This window comes from Haliotis rufescens, unplaced genomic scaffold (genome assembly GCF_023055435.1).
Source record: "Haliotis rufescens isolate VD_foot unplaced genomic scaffold, xgHalRufe1.0.p SCAF_2, whole genome shotgun sequence".
Lineage (NCBI taxonomy): Eukaryota > Metazoa > Mollusca > Gastropoda > Lepetellida > Haliotidae > Haliotis > Haliotis rufescens.
In genome coordinates this window covers 38,826,797-38,839,928 of record NW_025963890.1, presented here as the reverse complement: position 1 = coordinate 38,839,928, position 13,132 = coordinate 38,826,797, and the positions used below count along the sequence as shown (strand labels likewise).

Here is a 13,132-nt window from a genome sequence, read left to right as displayed (position 1 = left end):
GATATTTCCCGTGGAAGCTAGTTTTGGATGATCAATAGACTTCTTGTCATTGTTGATGACACCCTCGCCCTGGGTATTTTTATCGGTGCAGATGTTCCGCCTACACAGAGAAGCGTATGATCTGTATACCTACCTGAAAATCGACAGACCAATACCAAAGCTAGGACATTGACAGCCACCGTTTGAAGTCATGGATGATGTTTTGGACACCATCTCCTATGTGCGATAACGGTCGCCATGGCAACCGGAACACTCTAGTCCAGGCTATTTACCCATTAAATAAGACATATTCTTTTCTTCTTTTTCCATAGTAATCCTTCACCGAAGTGGTAAAAGTCTGAGACCTGCATCAGTTCGGGCTTTCCTCCCAAATTAAGCTGACACGCCGTTATATAACTGGAATACTGTTAAAAGCGGCGTTAAACCCAACTCACTCACTCACTCACTCCATAGTAATCCGTACAAAGAGAGATTGCTGTGTGCAGCATATGTACCCTGAAACCCCTGTCTCAAAGATTAACCATAACCATTAAAATACAATGACGTAAGGTCTTTCTTTATATTCAGAAAAAGTATTTGAGACAAGTGTATTTAATACTATGTGGATTCTCTAAAACAATTTGCTTGAATATTTGCAATCTCAAAACATTTGATTTTCAACTTTGTGCACCATTATTCCAGACGACTAACTTCATTCCTTAATCCATTGGGCATTTGTTTCTAAAGGTGGTCACTGTGGTTATAGTTATTTGTCTGTCTTCAGAAGTTCAGGACAATCTGAAGTTTACTGAGAAAACAATATGTGAAATGCTTGACTTCCTCATTGATAACATGTATGTAATATTTGGGGGAAAGACATTTAGGTATGAAGTAGGCATCGCCATGGGGCTCAACTGTGCCCCATGTCTTGCGGGTCTGTTTCTTTATGTATAGGAATCAAAATTGCTGTTCAGATTGTCAAAACAAAGGTAATTTGGCCAAGACGCTGTAAAGCTTCATGTTTATCGAGGAACCGATATCATTCAATAAATGTGAAATAACCAATCCCTTTCCACTGATTTACCTACCTGAGCTAGAAATAAAAGAGACCCGTGAGACCTAAAGTCTGTTTCATATTTAGACCGAAGCATAACTATTCAGAGTGAGAAAACACTCACTACAAGACTGTATGACAAGAGGGATGACTTCAACTTTCCCGTAGACAACTTTCTCTTAAAATGTCCAGCAATATTCCAGTAGCTCCAGCCTTTGCTGTCTACATTTCACAACTTTTGAGGCGCAATTGAGCATGTTCTTTCTACAATTATTTCCAAGAGCGGCATAAGACTCTTACACAAAGGTTGTTTGATCAGGGTTACAACATTCAAGGCCTCAGTAAAGCTTTCAAAACGTTTAATGGTAGATGTCGAGGACATTTCCAAATTTAACGTATCACTGACAAAATTGATGCAATTACCTATTTTGTCTTGTTTCATATATTCCCATGTTTTTTGCACGTGTTTGTTGCCACCAATGGGGCACGATAGTATCACCACTATTTAATAGTGATTCATAAAACCATGCTCATGATATGGCTCTTAACCCTCTCGCGAGAGATGCTTCTATATTCTCCTTGGTGGTGGCAATTGAAGGTCTTCCTGGCCTTCGAGAATCTAAGGGGCTATCTTTTCCACTCTTGAACTCCACTGCCCAACTCGTAACAGTGTCAAAGGAAGTAACATTCCCCCCTGAAGTTGACACCATGATGACTGTTGGAGTTAGCCCTTTCACATGGATATACTTGATGACAGCACAGTAGCAAATTGCGCACATTTTCCTCAACATAGAATACGTAGTCACTTTAACGTCTGCAGACATATCCTGCCTTGTATTTGGTTCGAATGCAGCATGTAAGCATGTAATTGTACTTAATATATGTATGCAAACTGTTGAGGATATACTATCCTGCGTAGTTAGGCTTAGGACTTTTCAGCCAAGTTTTCGAGTTTTCTCATAGTCTCCTCGAAAGCCCCTTGTACACTAAACCGTGGGAATCAACAGCCCAAAGCTACAATGAGCAGAACTTAAACTATGAACGATAACGTACTCACTGGATGTGAAGACAATTCCTCAGCCAAAAAGCCGTGTATCGTATTCCATGCCCAAACAAACAGAAACGCATCATCCAAAATATACAAGTAAACTAGAACGTCGTGGACAAGGTTATCAGTAAATGAATCCGTTGTGTTTGTGTCTGTGGGTCTTTGTTCTTATTGTAAAGGAAGGGAACAGCTGTTAATTATTAACTGTTTATCAATCAAATTGATCTCATCACGTAGTTCATCTAAGGCACCATGCTTTGTGACAGAAGTAGAAATATTTGCATGAGGCGTGTCATCTCAGAAGAGAAACTGTCATCATCTGGAGTATGCATCAACCTATGTGAGTCACTGATTGAATAAATACTCCCACCTCGGCAGTCATTAAGGTAGACCTGAGACGACCATCAGTCACAGCTGTTGAAGGAGACAAAACAATTGCAGTCAACAACGTTATATCTCTTCATTGGAGAAGACAGGAACTTCGCAAGGACTTCCTTCAACAAAAGGTGTCAGTAATCACTAGCGATGGCGACTAGATTCATCAATGTTATTCGCTCCTTCTCCATGTCTCTGACTGGGGGGAGGGAGCGTTCTGGTCCACAGGTCTGTCGTCTTCTAGCATGTGGCCCAAAAGATATAACTCAGGCGCTCAAGCAGACCTTCGAGACACAAAGCCAGAGGAAGTCGGCATCTCTGGACACCCTCAGCATCAGCAGACTTCAGGGCCTAGCAGCTGGGTTGAGCCGACTCACCGTGAGCATGAGTGACGCTTTCATTCTAGTCTTCTACATGGACGATGAAGAATGTTTCCAGACCATATCAGCGTTCAGGGAATGTATAAATGAGTTGAAGGGAGAGGACGTGCCATTGCTAGTTGTTGGCTACAACCGCGCCACATCCGCTCCGCGCATCATGGGCCCAGAGACCGCAGACTGCCTTGTCACTATCGAATGGGGACTGAACTACAAGGAGGCTTCGTATGGCCAACCGGGTGATCTAGAACAGGTGATTGAGGAGATGTTGAACATTGTCAGAGATAAGAAGTCATCGAAAACGGCAATTGACCGCAGAATGACAACGTTTTGATAACCTGAGAGGTAAGGCTACCACAGAGACCTTTTCTCAATAATGTAAAGAGATGGGTTGTAATTTTAAGGGAATTGGTGACTTCTGTGGACCTATGGTTGAAGGAGCCGCAACTGCTGTCAGGATCTGCATGTTGTTCATATGTATGATGTTCCATGGTCTGTCAACTTCTGCTGTTTTAAGTGTCCAGGAGCTACGACCACATTCTTTTCCAAGAAAACTTTGAGCTGACACGTCATGTTATAACTGACATTCTCTGCAAAGCTGTGTTGATATCGACAGACCTATTACGATTCTATGGAAAGCAGGTATTACACATCTGATTGCTATGTAAAGCTAAATTGGCTGGTCTGTTCTCAACCACTGAACCCCTACGTACATAAACTTTTTGTTGGAGAAATGCTGCGATTATAATAACAACGGTTTAAATGTTAATAAAGCATGTACTGATATGTTTGTGTTTCTGATCTTTTACTGTACCAATGAGGGAGTTTCACAGGTCTTAGGTTACTTACGAAACCTAGGAATGCATTCTCTGCAGAGGGGTGAAAGTGATGTAGGTTGGCAAGTGTCTTGTCAAAATCACACAACCTCCATGTACATAAACAGTTCGTGAAATGAATTGTGCTGTGAACTTAAAATGATTTAATGTGATTTTTTTTATCTCTGATTGTGTTCAAGAAGGGTAGAAGAACGTCAAAACTATGATAGGCTTATGTCGAGATATGCATGGAAATTGTGACCCATTTGGATATAAGTAATACTATTGAATTGTGGAAAATGTTTACGTTGACAATCTCATGTAATTATTTGACAAACAGAACAAGAGGTGAAAATGGCAATACCAATATATTTTTCACACGAAGCCTTTGTTCATATAGAAGTATAAAATGTTTTCGAAGAAGGCGGTAACTTGAAATAGTGTCAGGTATAACCCGAGGTGAATCTTGAATAATCAATAGCCATCACAATTCGATATCCTTCTCTTAAGGTGAAAGTGACGTGGCGAATAAGTAAATGCACGGAAAGGGAACTGAATGTGAAATAGCGATTTCTTCGAATGTATACTTATAAAACAAAACATGTTGTTATATCCGCCTGCAGGAAAACTGACCTGAATGTTACCAATATAAACAAAGACATTCATGGCTGCCATCTGACGTCATGGATGAGGTGCTGGGCACCACTACCACACGCGATACATGTCGCAATGGCAATACAACTTAAACACTACAAGTACCCGCTATGCACCCATAATCATAAATTAGCACATACTGTCCTCCCTGGTTATAATGCCACCTTTCGTTCAGTGGAAAATATGGCATTATAACCAGGGTGGCGTTAAAACCAGGGAGATAAAACTAGACTTTCCTGACATGATATGTGGAAGTTTAAAGAAGAACAGCATCCTCTGGCAGTCAAAAGTTGGGAGGAGGTGAGGACGCAGAATTTGGTCTATGTATTGGTTTGCTGTAAGATTGCCCTGAACAACCACTAACTGTGATCTACCCGTGTAGGATATGGCTCCCCACACCATGACACTCCCTACACCAAATCGGTTGTCTTCCATCCCGTCGTTGAAGAAAATAACGTGTCTCATCGCTGAACCAAATGCGTCGTCAGTTCCTGAGATCCCATGCCTGTATTCTGTTGCACCACTGGACACGTCGTCGACGGTGTAGAGGTCGCAAGACAGGTCGAACTTTTGGTTGTCTCGCTCAAATTCCCAATTCCCTCAGACGATTTCTGATGGTTCGGAAATTCTTTGCATACCAGGCACTTGTACTGCACTGTAGCAATTCGATTCCGAAGGTGATGCAACCGGATGTACCGATCATGAGCAGGGATGGTCACTCTTGGTCTTCCACTTCTGGGATGATCTTGAGTTGAATTAGCGCGGGTATATCGGTTGCATAGTCTAGATATGGTGCTTTGGTGAATGTTGAAGTGTCTTGTAACGGCAGACTGGGACTCCCCTGCTTCCAAACATCCAATGGCTATATTTCAGTCAGCTGCAGTTAATCTTGACATTTTTCGATCTCCATTCACGTCAGAAAATTCGTTATGAACTGATGAATTTTGTACGGTCTTTTATAGTCAGTGTCTCTACTCTTGTTTCCAACACTTTGCACATGCATGATTCTGAAAACTTTTTCTGAAAGCAATTTCCGTGCATCCTTTGCATTTTTGCTGATAAACGTTTACAAAAAAAACCATTTTGAGATGTGTTTGCGCACAATGCACAACAAACATGACATGACTAACGGGAATCAAACATAAGAATTGTCTTTATGACTTTTGCTGTGAGAAAAAATCTTATTGGAATTCTCAAAACATCTATGCATTTCTTTTTTTGAAGAGTGTAATTCAGTATGGTTTGAGAACATCTTATTGAATGTATGCACCTGAAAAGTATTTTAGCACTACCAATATCAAAATGATTCATAACCATAAAGAAACAGATAAACAAGTACTTGAGCACTTCTTGCCTGAATGTCCTATCCACAGATTTAACATAGTTGACATCTTGGTGTCTGGAAGTCTAGCATTTGCATATTTCAGATGACATTTTAAAAAGATTGTCCTGAATCTTTCAAAATAGAGATGTACGCTTACCTATATGTGTGGTCACCATGTTTGTTGACGCATTCCTCATGGTTTAAAGAAATAGGTTTTGCCTTACGTTTGTCATGTGGGATACTGATGCACAAAGTTAAAAGAACAATAAATTTGACAGGAATTTGACAGAATTGAACTTGCAGATGTCTGCCTTAGTTAACATATTGGCCTTATATGTGACATTATTTGATATGTCGCTTATACAAAGTTGTTTAATTGAACAATTTATGTAGTGATGTTTTTCACACACCAAGAATCTTGTACGCTAGGAAAAGCAAGCAAATGCTTGTTGCAAAGTATAGCAAAATATAGCTAAATACAGCAAATCCTTTACCAAGGTTTGTGTATTGTAAGAAATTTGTGTATATTCCTGCTTTTGGCGCAATAGGGAAGATAGAAGATCTAGTTCTTTTTGTTTTTGTTCTCTACAAGCTTCTTTTTGCTTTTGTTTTTCTTCCAGATAGTCCCATGCTTGTCTTTTCCATTCTTCTGTATGTAGACATTCTTGTATGTCTTTAGGCAGAGGTTTCTTTATTTCGTACATGTTTAGGCCAACGGCCGATGGTACATATATTGGTCCACAGTATTAATTATTGACTCACGGTAGATAAAGGCATAATACAAATACATTGCGGTATTTCGAATTGTACTTTGGTTACAGTCAGACATTAACATATTAAATTTATCCAGGGTAGGATGGACATAAAACTTTTCATGGATATCTTGTTGTCTTAAATTATCATAGGCTTTGCAAATTAACAAAAAGTGGAATTCATTTTCCACATAACCAATATTACATAATTTACAAATCATCAAGTTTCTAGGTACACGAAAACGAGCTATTACCGATCTAAATTTACCAATAGTTACAGCAGATATATATGGTTCAACACAAAATGACATTTTAAATAATGAATAATGATACATTTTAGAGCTTCCGAAAATTGCTGACTGCGAATCCTGTTCATAAATACATTTTAGACGTGATACAAATTCAGTAATAAACAAGTATGTGGAATCAACACCCTGATTTTCCCAAACATAGCCAAACCCAAATTTATACAAGAGCAACTTGATTTTAGACACCCAATTACATTTACCATTAGAGGCTTCAAGAAACAACATATTGTAGCTCTCTTTAGGGTAACGGGAATTGGGCATATTTGAAATCTTACACCAATATGAAATGCAGCGTTGATAAATTGAGATATATAAAGGATATCGTCCACATTCACCACGGACAGTATGGTCTGATGTGGAAGCTTTAACACCCCAAAACTGCTTACAGGCTAACAAATGGACAGATTCAATTTCCTTGTAATTATCTACTCCCCAAGTTTCTGATCCATATAAAACAATCGGGGCCACTTTAGCATCAAATATCCTTAAAAATACATTATAATCATAAGGTTTCACATTCCTTAGTGATTTTAACACACAAAACAAAAGTTTTTTAGCCTGTAATGATGCATTAGATACATGTTTAGTCCAATTTAAATTCTTAGTAAACGTTACACCTAAATATTTATAAGAAGATAGACATTCTATAGGACTATCTCCATAATACCATTTTTCATATTTAGACAAAACTCCACCCTTTTTAAACACAACTATTGTTGTTTTATCTAGATTTACATTGATTGAATACCTATTACAAAAATCTTTGAGAAAATGATTACGTTTCTGTAAACCATAGACAGTATCAGCAATAAGAGTGATGTCATCAGCAAACAACAAGAGAAACAACTGAAACGACCCTGGATGGAACTGAACTCCTCCTTCAATGTTAATGTTATTCCCGAGATCAGAGAAGTCATCATTTCCCAGCCTGTCCGCAAGGTCATCACTAACTGATTAAGGGTCAGTACCCGTTCTTGTGTTGAGATCACCGCCCATTAGAATATGGACATCACCATTTTTTTGCAATACATCAAAAAGCGAGTCAAATAATAAAGTTATTCCACATCCAGAGAGTTGGTTTGCATACCATGATGATCCATTCGGGTTAACGTAGGAACATACAACCAACAAGTCTTTGTCTACATCAAGTACTAACTTATCAAACACTAAAAACACAGCATTTTGACCAATTACATAACCTTTCACATAGTCTTCTAATGTTTTCCTAACAAAAACCACAATAGCTGGTAGTTCATAATATAGGAATAGACCTGAGAACTGATCACATTCATGCTCCTTGCACCAAGTCTCACTTAGACTAATAACATCAAACTGGTGTATATAATCAATGAAATCATTGTCGTTTAATCTGTTTGCAGTAAGTCCAGATATATTCCAAAATAGAAATTTCAGTGGATGGTTTAGATGGGCAGAACTACCAAGGCCACGTCCACACCCCTATATGTAACCTGTTGCCTTCTGTTGATCTTGAGAGCTGGGGTTTTGCCTGATTGAGTCAATTTCCCCACGGAATTATCTTCACGTCGTCCACGTCGTGACAATGAGAGGTTATCCTCGACAACCAGTCTGCCATTTTTGAAGTAACCTCTCTTATTCTGTTGGCGTAGATTCTGCAGTAGATTTCGCTGTGTCAGAGTTAGATCATTTGAAATCCCTATGCCTGAGTCCTTAAGTTTGCTTCTCAGACGAATAGCTTGAAGTTTTATGTCCATACTAAAAAAACGCACAATAATAGGTCATGTACGTTGTGATTGTTTTGTCTTGATGCAATGTACGTTAACAAAGTCAGAGTGTTTGAAGGCTTGCTGATCACTTGTTAACGTGGAGTTCAAAATATCACAAACTGATTCTTTTAAAGTATCACTGGTCTCATTGCCATTATCAGACACACCAAACAGCAATATGTTTAACCTTTCTACTGCAATGTTCCAAGCGATCAATAGTAATTTCCATGTTTTTGACCTTCTGGAGAATTTCGGAGTTATCATCAGTTGAGGGTATTTTCGACTCGAGACCATCCATACGATCTGATATCGCATCCATATGCAGGCGCATCACAGTTTGTTGTTGTTTTAGATCTTCCCCAATACTAATGTTCATTTTCCTAGTATCAGCCTTGACTTCACGTATTTCTCTGGACAGTTCCTGTAAAATATAACCTTTGAGTGATGCATATTCATCAACGTTTGGTGGCCCCGGGTTTAATTCGACATCACCTGACAGCAATAAACAGTTTCGTGTCTCAATTAGAATTACACTCAAATAAACAACAGTACAAAGAACCAGAAATGTACCTGTGAGCCGATAGCCAAATACATAATTCAACGACCATCTCGTCCACGGAGTATACTGTCCAACATGGCCAACATTTTTCGTGTGCCTCTCGGGTGGGAGAAACTGCCAATCCGTACGTCTTGTAGATAATTTCCTCTATCTTTCGTAGACATGGTGTATAATTATCTTCCTTTTGCTATTCCTGGTACTTCTTGCAGATTGTATTTGGCCATGTCTGTACCTATAGCGTGGCATTTTGCTGTTCTCCATTCCCTCTCTACTTTTTCTGTAGGTGGCAATAGAACACTTGGAGACACTGCATTTTTGTGTAGTTGTGTTGGCTTTTTGCTTGCACACAAGATAGTTTTTGTATCTTTTGTTTTTGTATAGCAGCATAGAGGACCTAGTTCTACACCTTCTTCGTTTGCGGATAGAATTTCTACCTGGAATATTGGGCAGTTTCGGAAACCAAAATCTCCTGTAGCCCATCGTATAGCTCTATTCCATTTTCTGTCGTCTTCAACAGACATTGTTGTTGGACAAATTCGTACTCCAGCTATTCTTCCAGTTGTATGTGCATACCAAGCTACAAATATAGTTCCTTGTGGGCGATCTGCTAGCACAAAGCAACGATCTAGGCAACAAGCAAGAATTTCCCATTGTTTTGCGGGTGGTTGTACTACAAACAAAGGGTTGTTTGCTGGGGAAACTATCCATAGAGCATCTTCTACCAAATAGTCTGCTGTTTCTGTATCTCGTAATTCATCGTTGCAAGCATACAAAGAAACTTCTATACGTGTGCAGCCTCTAGATTGTACTTGTGGGTGTAGAAATGTCTTGCCCAAATGTTTGTTTGGACAGTCTACATAGTCTGCAAGATGTCCGCCAAGATGTCCTGGTATTTCTCCTGCTTCGACATTGGGCACGACTTTGTTGTACAACTTCGTTCTTGTTGTATAGCCATCGTAGGTGTGTACCCATGTACAAACATGTTTTCCAACGCTATCTGTAATTGCGAGAATAGTTGGAGTATTTTCTTGCATAGCTGCTGCGAGGTCGCCTTGTTCTGGGAAACCATGTTCTTTGCAGAGATATTCTTACTAGTGTACCAGAAAAGTCCCTCGTGTAGTCTAAAAAATACAAACTGTGTGGTGGTAGTGGTCTTTCGAAGTCTGGCAAAGCGGCATGCCATTCTTCTATAGGTATTTCAGAAACATCTATCGTTACTACAAACAAGCCATGTGCGTCTTTTTCTGGATATAGTTCTTTCCACTTCTTTTTCGCTTTCTGCTCTGTATCTTGCTCTATTGTACTCCGTATGGCACTATTTTTGGTTTCGGTATGTGCAGAAATAGTATGCAAAATTGTTGTATGGATATGTCCTCTTTTTTCGCCATCTTGAGTTTCTCCCATACTTGTTCGTACTGCTGTAGAGATTCTAGATACAATAGGGTCAAGGTAGGCCTTTTAACTTTTAAAAGTTGCTTGGTTGAATTTGTCATGTCAGAAAACATATTATTAGACACTAAAATCATGACTATCGGACAATGTTAACTGTGTTTGTGAATTTCACTGACTGCCAAAAGTGCGTTGACCTTTCAACGTTTTTGGCCATAGCTCATATATTTCTAGGTTTCTTATGACTGGACGAGTAATTTGATATGCATATCGACACAATTTTGAATTTTGACCCCTGTTTGTCCTTTGTTGACCCTTCCCAAAAATGCCCGGGATTTTCAACCGGGCAGCCCAAGTCAAAATTGTTCAGTATACATCAGGAAACTCAAAAACATTTTCAAACCTTTGTTTCCATGATTTGGTCACGGGACCTACAGGTTGGTCCTTGACTATAAAGTTGTATGTTTTTTTTTCTTCGAGTCTTTTATGCATAACTCTAAATATGATTTTACTGGTCTCTTTTATTTTTAGCTCAGGTGGATAAATAAGTGGAAGTTAAGTAAAAGAACGGTACACCACACGAAGGGACAGTATTTCCTATATTCACGCATGTTAGAGTAATGCGAGGTCCACATGACCAGCGTTTGACATGTACATATCACTTGGCCGCCACATTTGCACACTGTACGCAGGTCTTGAAATAAATTAGCGACAAGTGACTATGAACATATATGACAGAGGTGTGAAACAATGGCCTTCGTTTTTATGTATTTTCTAGTGATAGTGCAGTAGTCGTTACTGCTGTGCACATATGACACAGATTGTAGTACCTTTGAAATCTCGTATGACAATGTTGAGTTTCATCCGATGTTCATATGGAAAAGACCCATGAAGATCTGGGTTAGAATAGGTCTTCAGCAGCCCATACTTGCCGTAAAAGGCGACTATGCTTGTCGTAAGAGGCGAATAACGGGATCGGGTGGTCAGGCTCGCCGACTTGATTGATGCATGACATCGATCCCAATTGCATGGATCGATGCTCATGATGCCAATCACTGGATTGTCTGGTCCAGGCTCGATTATTTACAGACCGCCGTCATATAGCTGGAATATTGCTGTTTGCGGCGTTAAACAACAAACAAACAAACAAATGTCATGGAAGATTGCCATATTAGTATGTTTTTCAATGTCTCGATAGTAGAACTGCAGTATATTGCTATCTTGGCTCCTTAGTGTGTGGAAACTACGTCAGTGGCGTCAGGAGGTAATTAGTAACATATGGCGAGGAAATACACTTTGCTGTGCACTGACAGTTCCCACAGTCCAAATGTTCGCAATGCAAAATTCCCTGTTTTATGCCACCCTGTTTCTAATGCCATGGTTATGTTTCTTAGACCAACCGTTCAAATACCCTGGTTACAATCATGGAAGTCCCAACATCATAAACTCCAGCTTAATCTTCTGATAGACCGTATTGACACTACTAAACTGCCCGCAATAAGGATGATGTAATAACCCTACGCCTACCATCAAAGTCTACATGCAAACACTACATCACGGAAGTGATCAGGAGTTTTGAGGCACAGGCCAATCCACAAAGGAGGATTTTGGGGTAGGGCTTATACTTGATTGACCCACTGACATAATAATCAGCTATGTCAACGACTCTCTTTTTAAAATTACAATTGTCTGCATTTGACCCCAGGGTTGGCAATATGTATGGATGCAGTCCTGTTTGAAAAAAGTAACATGTATTGAATGGATGTTTCTTGGATCTTCTTTAAACTTCCATATATCATGTCAGGAAAGTCTAGTTTTATCTCCCTGGTTTTAACGCCACCCTGGTTATAATGCCGTATTTTCCACTGGACGAAAGGTGGCATTATAACCAGGGAGGACAGTATGTGCTAATTTATGATTATGGGTGCATAGCGGGTACTTGTAGTGTTTAAGTTGTATTGCCATTGCGACATGTATCGCGTGTGGTAGAGGTGCCCAACACCTCATCCATGACGTCAGATGGCAGCTGTGAATGAATCACTTACACCTTGAGAGAAGGATAACGAATCGTGATGGTTAATAATTATTCAAGATTCACCTAGGGTTATACCTGACACAATTTCAAATTACTGTCTTCTTCGAAAACATTTTATACTTCAAATGAATAAACCGGTCTGTGAACAAAGGCTTCGTGTGAAAAATATATTGGTATTGCCATTTTCACCTCTTGTTCTCTTTGTCTAATAATTACATTAGTTGGTCAACGTAAACATTTTCCACAATTCAATAGTATTACTTATATCCATATGGGTCACGATTTCCACGCATATCTCGACATAAGCCTATCATAGTTTTGACGTTCTTTTACCTTTCGAGAACACAATCAGAGATAAAAATCACATTAACTCATTTTAAGTTCACAACACAATTCATTTCATGAACTGTTTATGTACATGGAGGTTATGTGATTTTGACAAGAAACTTTCATCCCTCTGCAGAGAATGCGTTCCTCGTTTTCGTTCGTAAACTAAGACCTGCGAAACTCCTTCATTGGTACAGTAAAAGATCAAAAACACAAACATATCAGTACATGCTTTATTAACGTTTAAAACGTTGTTAATACAATCCCAGCATTTTCTCCCACAAATAGTTTATGTACATGGGGGTTCAGTGGTTGAGAACAGACCAGCCTATATAGCTTTACATAGCAATCAGCTTCTTACCTGCTTTCCATAGAATCGTTATATGATAGC

The 13,132-nt window shown here is 39.3% G+C and overlaps 1 protein-coding gene across 1 annotated transcript; it reads left to right on the top strand.

Annotated features, from left to right (window-relative positions):
- The first annotated feature begins 2,606 nt into the window (after positions 1-2,606).
- On the top strand, positions 2,607-3,167 carry LOC124114794. The gene has a single exon (XM_046475552.2). It carries the CDS (start codon positions 2,607-2,609, stop codon positions 3,165-3,167), a length of 561 nt encoding a protein of 186 aa, XP_046331508.1.
- The last annotated feature ends 9,965 nt before the right edge of the window (positions 3,168-13,132 follow it).

Coding starts and splice junctions, on each gene's coding strand:
- LOC124114794 (XM_046475552.2), top strand. CDS start 2,607: ATGGCGACTAGATTCATCAATGTTATTCGCTCCTTCTCCATGTCTCTG.